Consider the following 21,152-nt stretch of genomic DNA (forward strand, 5'->3'; position numbering starts at 1 on the left):
ATTTTTCGAAGGGCAGTTCAACTGGCCTGCTGCTCCGGCAACATCGGTCAGACTGTTCTGCCCTTCATGGCCGGTGACGACTGATCCACCAAATGAGGCGGAAGTCCGCAAGGAACTCCAACTCTTGAAGCGCTACAAATCACCTGGCCCAGATGACTTACCTCCGACTCTTTTTAAAGATGATGGTGACTTTCTGACTAAGGAATTGACGATGTTGTTTACAAAGGTCTGGGAACTAGAGAGTGTACCAACTTCATGGCATGAGTCGGTAGTTATCCCTATCTTTAAAAAGAGTTCACGTCGTTCCCGTAAGAACTATCGGGGGATAAGTCTACTTCCGATTGCGTCCAACCTATTGGCTTCCGTCATACTTCGTAGGTTGTTCAAAACCCGAGAAAGATTGACTCGCGAGGAGCAGGCTGGATTTCGTTCTGGTCGACGATGTATTGATCATATCTCCACCCTCCGCCAAATGTTAGAACACCGTCATACTTATCAAAGGCCAACAATCGTAGTGTTTCTTGACATCAGGGCTGCCTTCGATTCGTTGGACAGGACTGTTCTCTGGGATTATCTATCGAAGAAGGGTGTGTCTGAGAAGTTTATTAACATCCTGAAAGCCCTATATACAAACACCACAAGCAGAGTGAGGGCATACAACCACCTCTCTCCATTGTTCCATTCGAGCAGTGGGGTTAGGCAGGGTTGCCCAATCTCACCATTCCTCTCCAACTTTGCCATCGATGACATTCTGGAAACAGCTCTGATGAATGTAAGTAATGGTGGTGTGGATCTGTTGCCTGGAGAAAGACTTCTCGACATTGAGTATGCGGATGATATTGTCTTACTGTGCGACAATGCCCAAGACATGCAATCCGCACTTAATCAGTTGGCAATCAGTGTCCGTAGGTATGGTATGTGCTTTGCATCTTCGAAGTGCAAAGTACTTCTACAAGACTGGCAGGATTCTAATCCTGTACTCACCCTGGATGGTGAGCAGATAGAAGTAGTCGAGAAGTTCGTGTATCTGGGTAGCTGCATATGTGCTGGTTGTGGCGTGAGTGATGAGATTAATGCACGTATAGTGAAAGCCAGAGCGGCTTATGCCAATCTGGGCCACCTCTGGCGCCTTTGTGATGTTAGTCTGGCCGTAAGAGGTTGGATTTACAACGCGTCGGTGAGAGCAGTTTTGCTCTATGCTTATGAAACCTGGTCTCTCCGAGTTGAGGACGTTAGACGACTCTCTGTGTTCGATCATCGTTGTCTCCGAAGGATTGCTAACATCCAGTGGCAACACCATGTTAGTAATGCAGAGGTTCGGCATCGTGTGTTCGGGTACACAGACGATGATGCAATTGGTGTCAACATCTTGAAACACCGACTTCGGTGGCTTGGACATGTTCTACGAACATCGTCCCAGAGAATTCCACGTCGTGCATTATTTGCCGACTCTGAAACTGGTTGGAAGAAGTGGAGAGGTGGTCAGTACATGACATGGTGTCGTGGTACGAAAGAAAGCTGCAAAGGACTGGCTTGTGTTGGTCCTTCACGACTCCCTGGTTGGGGTCCGAGGGATGGTACATTACAGTGGCTAGAGACGTTATCAGATATGGCTCAGAATGGAAGCCAGTGGCGATCCTGCTGTAACCTTCTTTTACTTTCTTCATAAAACGTGGTTGTATCTTCCTTAACTGAAAGATTTCTTCTGATTGTACCCTTCTGTTCCCCTACTATTACTATTATTATTACACTACCTTACACCAATCTCTTCATTATTGTTTATATATATATATATATATATATATATATATATTACGTTCACCACTTTTTTTCTTTTTCTTCTTCTTAAATTCTCATTGTTTTGTGTGGCGCATATATATTTGGCGCACTCCTGTACCAATATATATGTGTTCAAATAAATAAATATAAATAACAGGCGTAAGTAAGTAAATAAATATCAGTTCTAAGTATATGCAGTGTAAAATAATTCATTTCTAGTGTCAACCTATCGATTTTTGAGCGAAACTCTTATATTACCAAACGTTTTAGTAAAACTAAAATAATTCAACCGAAATATTTTCTCGTAAATTATATTAAAGCATATCTTTAGTGAATTAACACATTTATAAACCATACATGATTTCGTACAGAATGGATAAAATGTGGCTAGCAGTAGGATCCAAAACGTGCTTTTGGTCCTATGCAGGATTCGTCAGATTGATGTGGATCTATTATAAAGTTTATGTTCACTCCGTGATTCAAACCCAGTACTGCTTGTTTTGAACTCCATGGGGTTATCAACTTATCTACTGAACCAATATAAACACTCACTTGTGCAACTTGTACCATTTTTAATTCAATCCGAAATAGTTTTAACTATCCCGTTGTTCATATTTTTGACTAAAGGTTGTTGAACATTTGTTATTAACTGGATAATCCAGTTCAGTTCAAAATAAATTAGTACATAATTTAGCTATTGAAGGGCACTTTGAGTGAATGTATGCAAATTTGTTAAGTTCTCATCGGACAACCATGATAAAACTGAAAGAATAGATTACATAGGAATGATCCTTGATTACTTGGTGATCCTCACCTCAATCCTTGACTCATTCTATGTTAATTGATAAGTAATTTATAAATATTCTAATATGACCGAGTGTTGTGCAGATATGTGGTAGTTAAAGTAACACCTATTTGATAAAACTTCATTATAGAGACCAATCGGTCACGATTAAGATGGTGTCATTTAGGCTTTGTACGTAATTCGAGAAGAGATGCTGGCTAGATTGCACCTTGTAAAGAGTAACGTAAGGCTCTCACTACATAAAACACCTTCTAAACCCCATACAGCATATAGAAAAACGTCTCTTTCGCTATCAGACATTGAAAATGATATAAAAATGTTTACTAAACTTTCAAATTCCCTCAAAAGGAACCCGTTTTTGAAGTCAACCCTCAGCTTAATCATGTTATTACTGACTCAAAAAAAGACGTACTTTTTATACAATCCAAACCTTTGGAAAGAAAAGCTACAATTCACATTGACATTTATACTACACTCTTAGCAGCATATTCCTAATTGCGACAGACTTTTGAAAGTATAAGCTGATAGGTTTTATGAAAGTGTCACGAATATTTATTTTCTATCACCAATGTAATGAATGCTCGTCATTTATTCATATAATTCAACTAAATCCCTAATGGTCCTGTGTTATGAAACTGGTTCAATTAAAATTTTTGGATATATCTCATTGGAAAATCATCAAGCCAATAATCCCATTTATTTTAACATTGTATCAACTTCCTGAAGCTTCATAGCATGTAGGCTTTACTCATTAGTTGTTCAATACTATACTCGAACATCGTTCTTTAAAAGTGGAACAACATTATACTTGTCTCTAACATATAAAATTATAATTTTATTTGAAGATTAAGCTATTTCAGATGTACAAAGGTTCCACTCTCAACATTAAACAAAATCATCACTATTTAAATTAGTAGTACTTAACCAAAGAAATAAATTATGTAGAACTTACTTGTAACCATATGAATAATATCACTTTCACTATTATCTTGAATTGAATTAGCCCAATGTACTTTGAAATCAATTGGTATTTCTTTAGATATTATTGTTTCATTACTTAAATCATTCATTGTAAATATTTTCAATGCTTTACCAGGTTGTTTCAATAGAGTAATGCTTTCATTTGTTGTTGTGGTTGTTTGATTTTCTACGGCATTTATCATATTTAAAGCCCATACACTTGTACCAACTAATGGATGTAATGTAGCAAATTGTGAATAATAATCAGGCAGTGACTGTGATGGACATTCCTGATCAAAAATAAATTTTAAGAGGAGAAAATGAGTAAAAACTGCATTCCTTTAACATAGGTTAAGTATATCATGAGCTTAATTATGATCAGTAAAAACATTCTAATGTGCAGTTAATTATTAAACGTGTTTTTTTTATAATTTTTTTTATATTCTCGTTGTTGATGTCAATAGCTGCGATAAATCAATTGCTATTAACATCAACAAATACTGAACTAATTGCCTTGATTTTGGTCATGAGTTGTTTTTTATAAAGGCGGACAATCAATAGTAATAGAATCTACGACGTGTACTTCGTTTCGTTTGAGACATTTTAGCTGGATATCCCTTCATCCCACTGTTAGTGTTCATATCTCAACTTGAACACAGTACCTTTCACTTCAAATATTGTTTATTAACAAGTTTTTATTGCGAATAAAATTCTTACTCGTCACACAAGCTAGTAGATATATGAACTAAATAGCTCGGAGGATAATGTGTTATAATTTTAAGCGAAAGATACAGGGTTCAGATCTCAGTGAAAGTACTGACAATAGGACGCGAGTAGATTCCTTTGATGAGTATCAAATAAATCGACATGTGATGAGTGGACTCTATCAATAATCACTATCCAACTTTACTAATGATTAAATTATCTGGTATAATGTTTTTGAGGTAAACTAAGTTTTGATCATAAATAAAGATGAAGAAAAATCTAGGTGTCAAATACAAATAAACAGATGACTTTCGATTACAGAGTTGTGAAGAAGCAATTTCTCAGTAATAATTGTGACTGCGTTTACTAATATTAATAGTCCGGAGAGCTCAATAGAGAAATTAACCAATTGTTTCCCTTTCGTTAAATTAACACAATCTCAAGGTAAGGTAATAAAATTAGATTGTATAGTTAGTGTGATATGATTTAAAAAAAAAAACGTCTTTCAACAAAATAAAACATGTCGTGAGCAGAACGGTGTAACAGTTAGGTATTATTATATTGTATTCTAGAAAGACTTAGATCTGTAACCTAGAGTTCTATGATCTGACTATTGTTAATACAAACGTATTTATCGTTTGAACTCTATATCACTTTTTTACAAATTAGATTTTATATATTTTTCAGTTCACACTATTTTGAACGATTTGTTTTGCTGATTGAAGTACATAAGTATATTTGCGATACGTAGAAGAGAAATATTCTGTTTTTTTGAAAACTCAAACAATTTTATGGCAACTTTTGCAACCAATATATCTTTTGTCTATTCTAGTTAACCAGTATGTGGATAACACTGAACTGGAAGTATTTGACTTTATCTAGAAACGTCTAAAAAAAATACATAAACCATGGAGAGAAAATAACTTTCAGATAGATTACCACTGATGGATTTTAATCACATCCTGTGAATGCTGTTAAGTTAAGCAAATAAATTACTCCGAAATAAGTAACATTTATTATTAAGAAGCTATTGGCTACTATTCTTCACAATGTTTTGGAGAAGAACACAAACATAATTCGCAAATCATGTAGTGATTCTTGTCTTTATGTTATGAAAATAGAGACTATCAAGGACCGTTTTATTGATTATTGGAGAAATTTTAATACAAAGTATCGTGTGTTAAAGTTTATTCCTTTCCATAAGTTGGTAAGTCAATGTCAATGATAAACCTGCTTCACCTTTCCTCATTCATACCAACTAATAACGATGAACAATTGTATTTTGGGTTATCAGTAACCAACATAAAGTTTTAGAACAAGATTTCAAATAAATGTACACTCTTCTTCTTAATTTGAACAGAGATTATTCCATTAGGCATCCACATTAATTATCTGTTGAATATTTTGCATTCCAGACTAATATAATTGGTATCGATTATCAACATGAACTGGTTATATGGTAACAAACAGTATAACTCAGTTAGTTTTACTAATTACTAATAATCATTTTTTATATATCATATATTCTACTCATTAATCTGTATACTACTAAGAATAGTTAGAAGTAGGTTAACTCAATCTGTTTAGCTATTTATCTGATAAACAATTTGATGACATTAACATCATCATTAATTTCTATTATTAAACACAAGATTAATTATGATTAAATTCAATTTTATTGTAACTCACTTTAGAAGTTCTCATTATTTCTTTTGTCATTTTTGACGGTGAAACAACATCTACAGTCCATTTGGATGTATATTTATAATAACTATAATGGGTTGATGATGAATTTGTTTCAGTATTGTTATTATTATCTCTCCATACCATACGAGATAAACCATTGTATGCATTATTTGATTGTTTAAATTTGATCAAATGATCAGTGTTTAAATTTTGATCTACACTATTCAAGTTGAATGCACATAATGCGTATAGACCAGAGATCGAATCAGTTGTAGTCATAAGAGCGTAGAAAACATGATCAGTCATATCACCTTTTATTATGTTTCAATAAGGAAAAAAATGAGTGAGAAAGAATAAGATGACATTTAATTAAAATAATTATTTGTCATTAAGTGATCGATTGGTTGACAAGAAAACAAACGTTTGTTTTATAAAGGGTGTGAATAGGTTGTTGAATTCCATAGATTAGATCATAGATCGGTCATAGTTAGATAACCGGTGAAAACCGGGAAGTACTGGATAGCTGTTTCATCTTGGCATGGAAATTTTCAGTAGTCTAAAAACACTACAAAAATAATCATGAACTCACTAGTGACTAACTTTAAGATGCAATTCCAGAAGTTTTAGTGGGAAGCCATTATCAATCGAGTCCAACCATGACTTGTATGAGAAAGTTATCGGTAGTGGACTATCACGAGTTAAATAAAGTTAACCATGTAACTGATAGGTTTGCTCCTTAGTGGTCTACATGTTAAACGCCCATAAAAAGAATTGAACGTGGTGGGTTAAAGCACCAGTAAAATCATAGATTGGCACTGTTAAGAAATCTTATACTATAGTACAACAGCTATAAACTTTTTTTCTGATTCTTAATCACTGTCTTTCTAACGTCAGTACATCATGAAAACTATGAAATATAAAATTTATTTATTTGATGAACATTTCAAAATACTATTTCAATTTTCTGTCAGTTACCAGGCCATAGAATAATCGTAATCTGACAAAATATTTATCTATCCATGTTAGCCCACTTTAGTTTCACGTTAAAAGAAAAGAAATTAGTAAGTTGAATAGGATTATCATCGGAAAAATGTCTGCTATAACAGATGAAACATCAGAAACACAATTTAACAAGGTTATAGAATAGCTAAATGATTTTTGTAATAAGATAACTGAAAGATGCTTAATTTTATTTTTGCTTTATTGTTTAATGAGAAAAATAAAATAAAATTGGAAAGGATCATTCTTCAATTACAGTATTGCCATGAAGATGGAGAAAATTAATCCAATTTCATTGATTTTAACATTAGCCATCTTATTTATTTTCCAGCTGATTTATTGTTAAATTATTTTGTCTTGTACATTGTTTTAATTTTTATACAATTTCTGTTGGTTTTTAAACATTGAGCCCCCAAATGCTCTGGTATGGCCGAGAGTGGGGAGAGTCCGCTCTCCCTCTCGAAATGCTCTCACGTGACCAGGCGTATACAGCCTCTGTCAGGGAAGTCCTACTCACTGCCTTCTCGTGGCGGGGGTGTTGTTTACGAAAATGAGAAGACTAAAAGCGAATGTTCGGCGCTTTAACCGGATTCCAAACCAATGGTGCACATGGGCTCCAGTATCCTGAGGGAACAAATGGCGTATGAACAAATCCTTACGATGCTCCACCGCTTTGTGGATCAGACCTTCAGGTCGAAGGCTCGGGGTGTGGCCCCCTAAGATAACCACCTGCTTCGGTTTGGGCACCCGGGCAGTATCACAGCCCTCACACATATCGAATGAGATTTGTGTGGCGCATATGTATTTGGTGCCTCCTTGTACCGCTATCTATGTGTTAAAATAAATAAATAAATAAATAAACATTGAACATTCGAGTAATATATGAATGTCCTTCTTAGTTGAGTCCAGGAACCAAGTTTCTTACTTAATTTGGTTGTTTTTCTATAGATTAGGATACTTTTTAGTATGTATAGTGAGAAATATTATTTTTTAATTGGTAAATCAGAAGCATTTAAATGATTCTACTAATGTAAATTCTGTTAATAAATAGCCAGTAAAAATCAACTTATCTCCGGAATGAACCACAAATTTATTCAAAAGTTTATATGAATTATGCAATCTGAATATCTCTATATAATTTCTAGATTGTTTTAGGATATGGAAATACTTTGTTAAAAGGTTTCCATATTTTTCGAAATAAATAATATTGAAGTACTTCCATAAGTAGATATTATTTTATTAACCACATTTGATATTGATACTATCAATTGAGAACACATTTTCGAGATACTATCTATATATATATATATATATATATATATATATATATATATATATATATATATATATATATATATATATATATACTAGTTATGTATTTCCTACTTCGCAGTTAAGTTTATCATTATTTTCTCTCTCTAATCATAGTGATCTTAGGCGTTCGACAATTATTTTCAATTTACAATCATTTAAAATTTATCAAACCCAATAAAATTAATTATCTAAACGACGGTTATCCTAGTTAGCAACAAGTGTAGAAAATGTTTTATCATCTCGAAACTCCTTTTATTTATTTAAATTGAGGATATGTTTTTTCTTACAAATTGTCAACAGCAGCTATAAAAATTAACGAGATACTATAAGCTTTTATACCGGATCAAGATTTCTGGAACGATAAACACTTTCTAACGTTTATAATAGTATGTCTAAACTATAGTCTTTAGTTTACATATCAATGTCAATGAGGAAAGTAAGAAAAATTACTTAGTATCTAATCAAATATTATTTACAGCTACTGAATTATATCAGAAATAGTTTTGTGGATATTATAGTGATTTAAATAGTTGAGATAATGAGTCAGTTGAAGCTAGCACACCGTGGAAAACCTGGAAGCACTGGACGGGGGTTCCGTTCTATTGTGGGATTCCTCAGCAGCGCACATTCACTATCCTGCCCGCGGGATTGTGTATTATGTACCGTAGAATTCTGTCTTACTTTTAATTATAATCTCTTGAACATTACTTCTCCAATAAGTTTTTTCCCCTTTAATTATTTAAAAATAATCGACTTAACGTTTGTTTTAATCTGCTGTTGTAATTTTCTAAAAGAAATCACTGCCAAATGTGAATAGAGATATATATGATGTGAATTTTTGTAAAACCGTCTTAAAATTCAACCATGAAATTGCGTAAATCCTGAAGTCAGAGAATCTGTTTGATCATTTTGACTAAAGGTGAAAATTTTATTTAGCTGTTATTTCTTCTAGAAGTTAGATCCAACTTGCATGTGTGTAGTTTTACTTTGCTAAAATTTACTTAGACAGAAGATGAAAGAGATGGAGGAATTTAACAATTTCGAGTTCAAACAATAAAAAATGTTATCAACTTTAACGCAAATGTAAGGATAAGAAATTCAGTAAGAAAGTAGGATTCGGACCAACGTCAACCAGCTTCAAAGTCAGAAACAATATTCATAGGCAACTTACATTTGACCGGGCTGAGGTATTAACAAAAGACTGATTAGCGAGTGACGACTATTGTCATGGTTACCTAGCTCTTTTATTCTGATGGGGTTCTATCGACCAAGCTACTATTTGAGTAATTTAACATCTCTTGCACTATTTTTAGATGTCATTTGACTGAAGAGTGACCGCTAGTAAGAAAAATGAGCCTGTGGTTTACTACCAGCTACTACTAACTAGCAAACATATCATCATAACATTGAGTCACTTAGACAAGTAATCACATTCCAACTTAATAGGCAGAATTTGGTTAGAAATAAAAGACTAGATAAATATAGCGTTGATCACCACTCTGTTGTAAATAAGTTTTATTTGCAAGTACAGATTAAAAATAAAGATATGGAAAACATCTAGGGTACTGATAACTGATCGCTATCTGCTTACCTGTTGGAACAATCTCACTAACAGCAATCGCTCGATTGAATTCTAAATAATTTTTTTCATTTGTTATTTTCTGTTCATTGAAATATCCATCTTTAGTATTTTCTTGTCCATTGAATTTATCATAGCTCTGATGATGATTTGTTTCTCGTTGATGAACAGACTCAGATGAATATGCACGACAAACAAGTTGAGTTTTTCGAAAAGTTGTGAATACTCCACCACCATTTGGTAAAATTGATGCTGATAATTTTGAACCTGGATCATGTTGACATACTCGACCAATTCGTGTTATTGTGCTCCCGATATTAGAAAGCTTTATTAATTAAATAAAATAAGTAAACAAAACAAAGAATGTTCAGAATTTTTATTTTCAGAAGATATTATTATTATTAGTTGAATCGTACATTATCTTGTATAATGGTCAATCATAAAGATGATTGTTACTTATGGATAACTAAAGTTGCGTACACATAGTTTGCAAAATTAACATTGTTTATCAGAAAATTAGTTGCATTTTATCATCATAAACACTATGTGTATAATCTATCATTCGGACAGTGGCGTGATAGTCAACGCTCTTAACTTCAAGTACTGATAAGATATCCTAACTTCCTTCTTCCTATTTTAATTCAGGTAGTCGGATTGTAAATCTCATACTAATGGGAGGCTCAAAACTAAATGTACTTATCGATAAATAGTTGCATTAAAATAATAATGAATGAGTTCAGAGTACTAAACTTTAAGGGAATATATATATCAAAGTTTGTTTGGGAATAGAAAAGTATTTGAAACAATACAACTGAACTATAATCGTCAATGTCAATATATTTCCAAAGTGTTCAGATATTATGTCATGTATACATTCTCTACTATTTATCACCCAATTTAATTTTGTTCGTTAAGTGACACTTTTTCACTTGAAGAATTAGATTATTATCTTTCAGTTAAATTTCATTATGACGCATAATTTATACTTCAATGTCATTGCAAGTTAATACAAAGTAGTGAACAAAGTACAAAGTCAATATTCGGTGACTGTTGGTTAATTACAGTTATAAATCGGATATCAATAACACAGAACGTCGAACATTCAATATGATTTTTCCATATACACTCTACATAATATCTACCATTTAGCAAGGCAAATAATCATGTTATCTCAACTAAGTCGTCTTTTTGTACAAATGTCAGTTGTATTTCAGTCACACTCAATAATGAGTTCTGTCCATTGATAAAAATTTATCTGAGATTTTAGTATGTATCAAGAACAACTAAGTACTCCATATATCTTAGTATTGTGTGGATTCCCCTGTTTTATTGTCAAATGTCATCAGAACAATTAGTAATGATCAAATGTATTTTTAGTGTATGAATGAAGCTTTCATACACATAGTTCCCTTTATTATTTTAAAGAGAGCAAGAACAAAGATTGGTGCAGAATAATGTGAAGTCATTTTATTTCGTTAGGTTCTCATCAGCTGCTGACTTAACGAAATAAAATGAATTCATGTTATTCTGCACCAAACTTTGTTCTTGCTCTCTTTAGAATGAACCTGTAATAAGATTCACACTGTAATTGATAATTCATTTCAAACCTCGATGAGAATATTCTAATCGTTCTCTCACTACTTACTACAAGACACCTTATCAAATAAAAACTAGGAATAAATAAACGCATAAAGGTTAAACAAATGACATCATAAAAGATAAAAAAGTGGTGATAGGTAAGTATAAAATAATTTCAGTTTATCAAGATGAAATCAGTTAACTTCACAAGTTTAAACAAAATGAAAATGGACGATGGTTATGAATAACCAATCAGTCGTTATCAATATAAAAATAACATAAATTTGGTCAAGTTTAAGATATTTCAGGTCAACATGATAAGTTGTAATTAATAAGACGAGCGGTGAAGTAACCGAAATAGTAGTATTATCAATAATGGTAAGAAGGACTAAATATTGAGAATATGGTTTGAGAAATCAAAATGAAAAGTTACGTATAGAGATAAGCTGGAACTTAGGATCTGGAGAAAGATAAATATTGAACGTACCTACGCCGCTGTAATAAATTCTAAGCCATGATACCCAAAATCACCAATCACTAATTATGTTTATTGTCTGGACCTAAGCTAGATGCTAGTACATGATGCAATTAATATTTTGACAAACTCGTTCGAAATAAAGACCTGTGTCCGGCAAGGTTGCTTACTTTCATCCTTTCTATTTCTCCTGGTGGTCGATTGGATCATGAAGACGTCAACATCTGAAGGGCAACACGGGATACAGTAGACATCTAGGATGCAGCTGGACGATCTAGACTTCGCAGATGATCTGTCCCTTCTATCTCACACCCAACAACAAATGCAGGGGAAGAAGACCAGTGGAGCAGCAGTAGCTCTCAATATACACAAAGGGAAAAGCAAGATTCTCCGATACAACACAGCATGCACCGATCCAATCACAATTGACAGAGAAGATTTGGGAGATGTAAAAACCTTGACATATCTGGGCAGCATCATTGATGAACACAGTGGATCTGATGCAGATGTGAATGCGCGGATCGGCAAAGCAAGAGCATCATATTTACAACTGAAGAACATCTGGAACTCAAAACAACTGTCCCCAAACACCAAGGTCAGGATTTCTAATACAAATGTCAAGACAGTTCTACTGTATGGGGCAGAAACCTGGAGAACTACGAAAGCCATCATCCAGAACATACAAGTGTTTATTAATACTTGTCTACGCAAAATACTTCTGATCCGTTGGCCGGACACTATCAATAAAAACCTACTGTGGGAGATAACAAACAAGATCACAGTGAAGGAAGAAATCAGGAATAAGCGTTAGAAGTGGATAGGACACATATTGAGGAAATCACCCAACCTCGTCACAAGGTGAGCCCTCACATGGAATCCTCAAGGCCAAAGGAGGAGAAGAGGAAGACCAAAGAACACACTACACCAAGAAATGGAGATAGACATGAGAAAATGAACAAAAATTGATTAGAACTGGAAAGGAAAGCCCAGGACAGAGTGGGTTGGAGAATGCTAGTGGTTGGCCTATGCTCCATTGGGAGTAACAGGCGTAAGTAAGTAAGTAAGTAAGTAAGTAAGCAATTAATATTGTGTTACCAAAAAATTAACCATCCATTTCTGATTTAAACTTTTTTCATGTGGTGTCCATAGCAACGGTTTTTATTTGTATAGTTTTATTTTAACTGATGAATTGAAATGAGAAGCGTTTTGTTTAAAAATAAAGATAATTTTAACAAACACATACATTATCACTATTTTTATGTTGATTTGAAACTGTGTATTTTTGATTTTAAAAAAGAAATTGAGGTTAATTTTCCTAATATTTTATTAGTGTCTTTTTAACAAATGCAAAAATATATTAAGATATTGTTTAACAGACTTGGAATGAGTTGACAATGAAAATATTGATAGTTTGAGTCGTTTTAAGTCTGTTTTAAACTATCGTTTTTTATTACTGTTTTTGTGCATAATAAAAATCTATCCAATTATTCGATACTATATAGTTATAGCTAAAGCATATAAAAGTGAAGTATACATTTTGTTCCACCTAAGAATAACAATGTTGATTTATTTTTAATTGAAGTTATTATCGAGCTATAGAGTGGTCATTTTACTCGAAATTAGAACGACTAGAACTTATATGAATAGAATACACATTTTTATCTATCCTATAGTAAACAAAAGTATAAGACATTTATCACAGCTAGGAATGATTTTTACTTCACTTCACATTACATGGCAACACCTGGTAACTGATCATTTGAACTAACTAAAATAATTGATATTTTTTACAACTGGACCATTTCTCCTGTGTTATTCACATAAATATACATGTAGAAATATAATCTTTTTTGTCTCTCTCATTGATTTGTCGTATAACGAATGTACGGTTTTTATTTGTGAAGACTGTTTCAATATACAACCCAGTAAGCATTTCATCTACAGAAATACAATATTTTTAGGTGTGTTTCTCATTTCTCAATGTGTAAAATGTTCTTCAACCGATTTACTTCAACATTTTTGTCATAAACTGGAACATGTTTATTCTACTTGTTGACTGCTGTACTATCTTTGCTGCTTTCAGAAACCTACATGGGTGGGTGAGTATCTAAATCTTAAGGCAAACCAAACAGTTTTAACTTTTTGCTACCTCTACTGACTATCTAAGTCAACATGTCCTACTCAGTAGTTCATTTCACAGTAATTGATGGCTAAACAATATCAATACTTAAAATATATTTCATACTCACATATAATCATTTTTTTAAGTCAACACATATACAACTACAGAGAGAACAGATTTGAATTTACAGACGCAATGTTAAGTGTAGGACACATTTAAGTTGATAGAGTTGCTTTACCTGACACAATGTCACCTTGTTCATTATTTCCTACTGTCTGGTGTAGAAATATATTTATAAATAGATAGGACAACATAAGACATTTGAAATCTTTATTCTGACTTGTGCCTGGGGCATTTAATTTGACTGAAAGGAGTCTATAAAATAAGCAAAACGAATAGTTGATTCTATAAGTAACATGGGTTAAAACAGATTAAAATCATTTTTAAACGTTTAAATTTCATCATTATTATCCTATTTTTACTTATTCCTACATTGAAAGCATTTTATTTAAAAGGTTGTACTGAATAAATGGTCAGAAAACAAAGTTGATATGTTACTTAATTTCATGTCAACGACAACAATAAAGAACATTTACCAGTAGCTTAAACTGATACTTATTGATATTAATCAATATCGTGTATTTGCAATTATCAGACTATTGATACTCTTCTCAAATATTCAAATCATGTCACTTTGCATTGTATTATGAATGTATTATAATCGACCGATGCAAACCATAACTGGTCAGTTGCACAAATCAATAACTTGGGTAGAATTATCATTGTCAAGCTCTGATTAACTAACCAACTAGCATTCATCAGTAATCGTGGTGTAAAACGGTGCATTTTTGTTTCAGAAACAGGCAAAAGAATTTTTAAGTGTCTTTATTGAATTTATTATCTGATAACAGATAACATCAACAAGACTACTGTTACAGTTATATTTAAAACGCAGACTATCAATGAAAGAAAAAAAATAAATTAAAAGTTCTTGTCTACCATTTTTACCTAAAATTCAATAACTAAAAAGCGTGTGGTGGTCGGCATTCAATATAATCCTTAACTTCGTATACAGTTCGTCTTGATAACCGTCACTAAATAATGCCCGAACGGTGTATTAATCAGAAGGCGAATATGAAGCGTTGATTACGTTTATTATTGCACCACACACATATATCCAAGTTTACAGCTACACTAAGTAAGCATGAAATAGTAGTGCCGAAAAGTAAGCAGGCAAGCGAGTGTGCGAGCGAGTAGAATGAGCGAGTCGAGTCAATGAACAGTATTAAAATGTACATATATATATAGATAGTGAAATGAATGAATTATCGAATCAATTAAGCAAATAACAGTAAAGCTAGTAGAATGAATATATGCGTAGGCAGTAAGCAATGCTCAAGCATACATATTCATACAAGTGTAACAATAAGAAAGATACAATGATATAAATAAGTTGTTACTGTACGGATGACTCCGTCCGTTAAATAAGTTAACAAAAATGTTTAACCAACTTATTATGAGCTGCTATCAAGCGTTCAAAAATAAAAACGTTTAAAATTATTGAATCATTTTAAAATGTCTGTAATTAATGAATTAGATCAACTTGCTTAAAACGTGCTCATATGTGTCAAAATGTACATTCTTTTATTTCATTATTAACTTTAATGTGATATAATTAAAACATGAATAGAAAGTTCTATCAAATTTAGGAAAAAATTATTAATATCAGATGGGTTTTGTGGATATTATAGTAATTCCAATGGTTAAGATCATGAATCAGTTGAAGCTAGACCACCATGGAAAACCTGGAGCACTGGACGGCCGTTTCGTCCTATTGTGGGACTCCTCAGCAGTGCTTCCAGGTTTTCCATGGTGGCCTAGCTTCAACTGACTCATGATCTTAGCCATTGTAAAAGTTATTAACTGTATATTTTGTTTTCGGAATACGAAGTCAATATTTTGTTGATTTTAATTAATTCCAACAATCAAAAACCAACACAATAATTTAGAGTTCCTCCTCTATCTTATCTATAAATTAAAAGTGTTCATCAAATAGGATCAATAAATTGGTCTGCTGCTTTTATTATCCAGTCCCATTCTTTAAAATACTGGATCTCTTTTTAAAAAAGGCTAACAAAAACAGTGCTAGTGTTGAAATATTTTGATGTTTCGTTCAAGTTGTACGGGCGTCATTCATTTCGCATTAGTTTGACTTAGGATACTAAAGAAAACCAATGAGCACTACTCAGTTGTTACGTTCTGGTGTGGAAAGTATACATTTATGATCTAGCTGAGGGCTAAACTCAGGACCTTCAGATCTCATAACAAGCGGTTTATCACTAGGTAACTGAGTTGATGTACATAGTACACCAACTTCAATAATCTGTGATATAGCGCATCTAACATCGAGTGTTTTTAACGACGACTGTTTCATTCCTTAATGAATCACTCGGTCACAGATAACATTTACAAAAAATAAAGAGTTGACACTTACCCATTGATTATAACATTCCCAGAGTATTTATGTTTGGTAAACTAAAGGGAAATGAGTATAACATTCATAGGTCAAAAAGTAAATATACCACAAGCGAATGAAACACTGAATTTTGAATTTTGATTTTTTCGTTTAAAACTGGAATAATCGCACGACATTCGATAATATTTTTGATGTCGTTATTAACCTGAATGGTATCACGAACTCTGTTTGATGTACACCGCTGAACAGTTTATTCTATACATTTACACGAGTAGCGTATCACTTTGTCTAGTTGACAGGATACACACTAGTACTTTAGGTCAATTTATGTCAGTCATGTGACCTAATTGGGTCAAATTACAATGCAAAATGAAAAACGTTCTGAACTGTCAATACGACCATATAATGGACAAATGTAGGACTGTAATATTTTGTAAACATATATATGTTCATGAGAATGCAAATCACAAACAATAATACCATATTTCTCTTTCTCTATCGTACAAATGAACAGCCATCAATGACATCAACATAGACGTAACCTTCGAAGCTCTATGGAAGAAGTCACTCAATCACATGGATAGAGGTAAACTAACAAAGACAGTCAGTGGGAATGCTAAGGCAAATGGGAACTGCAAAACTACAAAACAGCTAACCACGAACTAGGTCATTTGAATGGGCAAACTGTAGAATAACTAAAAAGCTCACTTCTCTATGAAATAAGCTCTGAAAGTGTTGTCAAGAGCTGCAGTGAAAGCTCCGTTATTAAACCATTTAGCTCAGAAAACTCAGTACGTGAGCTACAAATTTCATCCCACATAACACTCTTGTTTACTTCATAAAATATTGCTTGCAATTAAAAAAATAGTTAAACATATACTTCTCAAGGACAATACTGTCTCACTGTGGATAATGTCAACATCACTGACCGTATAAAAAGGCAATTATTAGCTTACCAGAAAAAAATTTTCAAAAGATGAAACCTAACGTCACTCAAACATGTTGGCATCTAAAAACTTTGATTATTTGTCAGTAAACTGAAATTTATTCGTTCTAGTAAGGGACTCGTCAGCAGTGCTCATCTACGATCCCGTATGAGTAATTCGAACCCAGAACATTCGGTCTCTCGCGCAAACGCCTAACCAGTGTACCAGCGGAGCTAATCCGTGTCTGGTAGAGACAGGTATCTGCCTCAGACAATGGAAGATGATCACACAACTTTGTGGATTGGTTGAAGTTAGACATTAACACCGTTAGATGCTGGGTTAGTGGTCTAGACGTCTAGAAGTCTACACGAGATCGAAAGTTCTGGGTTCGAGCCCTGTGTGCGAGATCGTGGATACGCACTGCTGGGGAGTCTCATACTGGTGAGAAACGATCGTCCAGTGCTTCCAGGCTTCAATGGTGGTCTAACATCAACCGATTCATGATCACAATCTAAAACTTAACAATCTCCACAACCCCACAATGAAATTTATTCGTTTATTGTTAAAATAAGGAAGTTGTGGGAAGGGGGAAAATACAGTTAACAATACGATCTGTCTTCAATTAAGAATTTTTTTCTAATTTTTCAGTGAATATCTTAGCTAAAGTTAGTAAAATTCGTAACAATAGAATTTATTAAAGATAAATTTTAAAAACTGAATCCCTTTTCAGTGATGTGGAAAGAAGGATATGAAATTATCTTAACTAAGTTACTTATAAATGAACCATACAAGTAGAAAAAACCTCTTTTTGATTATTACTACAATCTAAATTAGTATGAAAATATCAAATCACTTTTATAAGTGTGAAAAAAAAACATAGTTATGCATGAGAGATGTTAACATTCATAGAGCTTGAACAAACACCTCAACCATGAATAATTTCACTACAGTAACATTCCTTTTTAATCAAATGACGATATACTATGGTGAAAAGGACATTTGCGTTCTTTGAGAAACTGAAGTAAAATGACACCTCGGATATAGATGGCAAATATGTGTTATATGAAACAAAATTGTTAATTGTTATATTTACTGTTTTTGAACGTAGTGAACAAAATACATGGCGGAATGTTTACGTTTTTTTTGATGATTTTATGAACGGCGAATTATCTAGTTCACATAAGAACAATTTGAAGACTCGACTACATAATTGACATTTTTAATAACTTTTCTCAAATTTAAAAATATGAAAGGAAATAAGTAGTGACTTTAGATTGATTTAGTACGAATGGTTTTAGAAAATTGATTTCTGAATTGCTTACAAAAGGTAAACAATACAAATACGAAATAAAACTGAGTTGTAAAAAATGTCTTAACAAATAGTTATTAGTTTATAGAAGAGACTCTGTAGTGATCAGTGAGAAACATCAGGTCGAATGCAGAAAGACGTCTAAACTAGGTTATCAAAACCAAAGATAAATCATTTCCAAACCTATAGACATTCATAGTCTTGTTCAAAATAATGTATTTTTAGATAATTTTCTGTCTAATCATAAAAAAAGAACCCCATTTCCATAAAATATTACCCAGATATTTCATTCAAGAGTACATTTTAATGGAGTTTTGTTCTCTGAGCTGGATAGTTTGGTTGTAGAGCTTCTGGTAGGAGTTTGTGCTGATGATGTTTTTCGGAAAAATGATGAAAGCTCTACGACCAAACCATCCAACTCAGAGAACAAAAGCTCCATCACATTAACCCACGTGAGTCACAAATCTCCATCTCAAAAGTAAATTTTAAATTTCCTTTTTTATTGGAAATATAACTGTTGTACTTTTTATCATTAATTTTGTCACTTGATAGACGACCATCAAGCTTTGAATCATCGTGCTGAAATATAACCGTTTTTTTATTTTAAAAAAAGATAAATAGAAATGCAGGTAGTTTTATTACTATTTCTGAAAAAAGATTTGTTTATGTAAAATACCATTCATGATAAAACACATTTAAAGACGGACATTGAATTAGTCATACAGGTGAAATCGAAAATTATCTCTTAGTTGCCATATATTACTCATAAATTAGTAGTGAATTTAATTTACTTTTGTTTTTGTTCTTAAAAACGAAGTAAATATGATGGTATGAAGTACATTACTTAGTTATCAGTATATGGTTATGGATATTATTGGTTTTTTCTTATCGAATTCCTGAAATGATTTCGGTTTAACTAGAAGTGAACACCTGAAGCAATGGATGACCGTTTCGTCTAAGTATGGAATTCTGAAGCAGTGCGCATCTATGACCTTACACATGAAAAATAGTATTCAGGACCTTTGGTATTGCACACGAACCCTTAATATTTAGAAACTGTAAAATCATGGTGTAGAAGGTTTAAGAATAACGAATATTGATAATAAAAACTTTAACTTACTGATCCTTCGTAGGCAGTATACGGTGCACTTATATCTTGTTCAGTAAATATAATGTAGAAATATTTGGAATTTACATTGTTAATTGAGAGAAACTGTACATTTTCACCAAACCATAATTTGGAATAAGAGTTTGATCGCCAGCCATCAAAAAACTGACTATTTTGTTTGGTTAATTTTCTTTTCGATGTAATGTTGTAATGATAATTGCAATCATATTGTTGTAATTTCTCAGACTTTTTGAATGCATCACTCAACTGACCTTTAGGACCAAACGCGTAAATCTGTGGTCCTATTAGATCGGGTGCAGCTTCATGTTGAACGTTGGCTGCGACTAAACTGTAACCTGTTTTAACTTAAAAAAAGAAACTCATCATGAACAATTTTCATAAACCTTTTCATCTAGAAACACAAAATCATTGTTATGTGTTTAAGATGAATTTAATCATACATCTTAGTAAAATCTGTGAACTATACAGGAAATACTTCATTTGCAAAATGTCAATCAGTTGTTTCAGACTTCATTGTTTCTTCTTTTTCACATCAGTCATTTCATGTTCTCGTTCCCTTTTCATTGATCTTCTTAATCTTCTGCTGCCAGGCATTTAACTTTGGATTGATGACACATACTACTTATATCTGTCGACATCAGTAGCACACACCACAGTAGTGAATTCACTTTTATAGAGGACTTTTACTTTAAACAGACGATTAACTATTTTTTCCTATTGAAACAAATCTATAGATTCATTATGGTTATGAATTCGAAGAAGAAATAATTTTTGTTAAAAAGCTTACTTCCTAGTTGTTCAAATAAATCCATGAAACGTATTCATTTTTCAATATCAACCATGTAAACAATATTGTTTGTAAGGTTATTGAAATCAGAAGTAGACATAGTTATTGGCGAATAGAAAAATAAATAATTACTGTTCTTAAAACTGATACTAGCTATCATTTGATTGTTACTAATAATAATAATAATGAATGGAATATCACGACTTAGAGTTAAAAAAACATTTGTCTTCTTGTTTATTTGATAACACAATATCAGTTGGACAATGGTAAATATGCGTTATGTTTGTGGACAAAACAGTTAATTATACCATTATATAATCATTGAAATCTCATACATATGTCAATGGATGCCTTTCATATCATTATGTTCTTTATAATAGTTGATATTTTAATTATGAAGCTTTGATTATGTTTCTAGACAACAAACAACACAAATCCAATTTATTAACCCATATGGAAGAGATCAACTGAAAAAGACAATGAACAGGAGTGTAAAAACGAATAAAGACAAAAACGCCTATCA

General features: G+C 32.6%; 1 protein-coding gene across 1 annotated transcript in view; it reads right to left on the minus strand.

The window, feature by feature from the left end:
- Positions 1–21,152, minus strand: part of MS3_00010230 (uncharacterized protein) — a gene marked incomplete at both ends in the record, with an annotated part of 56,462 nt that overhangs the window by 14,501 nt on the left and 20,809 nt on the right. The window contains 6 exons of the mRNA XM_012944184.3: positions 3,537–3,834; positions 5,939–6,246; positions 9,840–10,152; positions 13,124–13,152; positions 16,259–16,349; positions 19,834–20,177. Coding sequence (XP_012799638.3) covers positions 3,537–3,834; positions 5,939–6,246; positions 9,840–10,152; positions 13,124–13,152; positions 16,259–16,349; positions 19,834–20,177 — 1,383 coding nt within the window. The remainder of the gene's footprint in view (positions 1–3,536; positions 3,835–5,938; positions 6,247–9,839; positions 10,153–13,123; positions 13,153–16,258; positions 16,350–19,833; positions 20,178–21,152) is intronic.

Source organism: Schistosoma haematobium, chromosome 1, assembly GCF_000699445.3.
Source record: "Schistosoma haematobium chromosome 1, whole genome shotgun sequence".
NCBI lineage: Eukaryota > Metazoa > Platyhelminthes > Trematoda > Strigeidida > Schistosomatidae > Schistosoma > Schistosoma haematobium.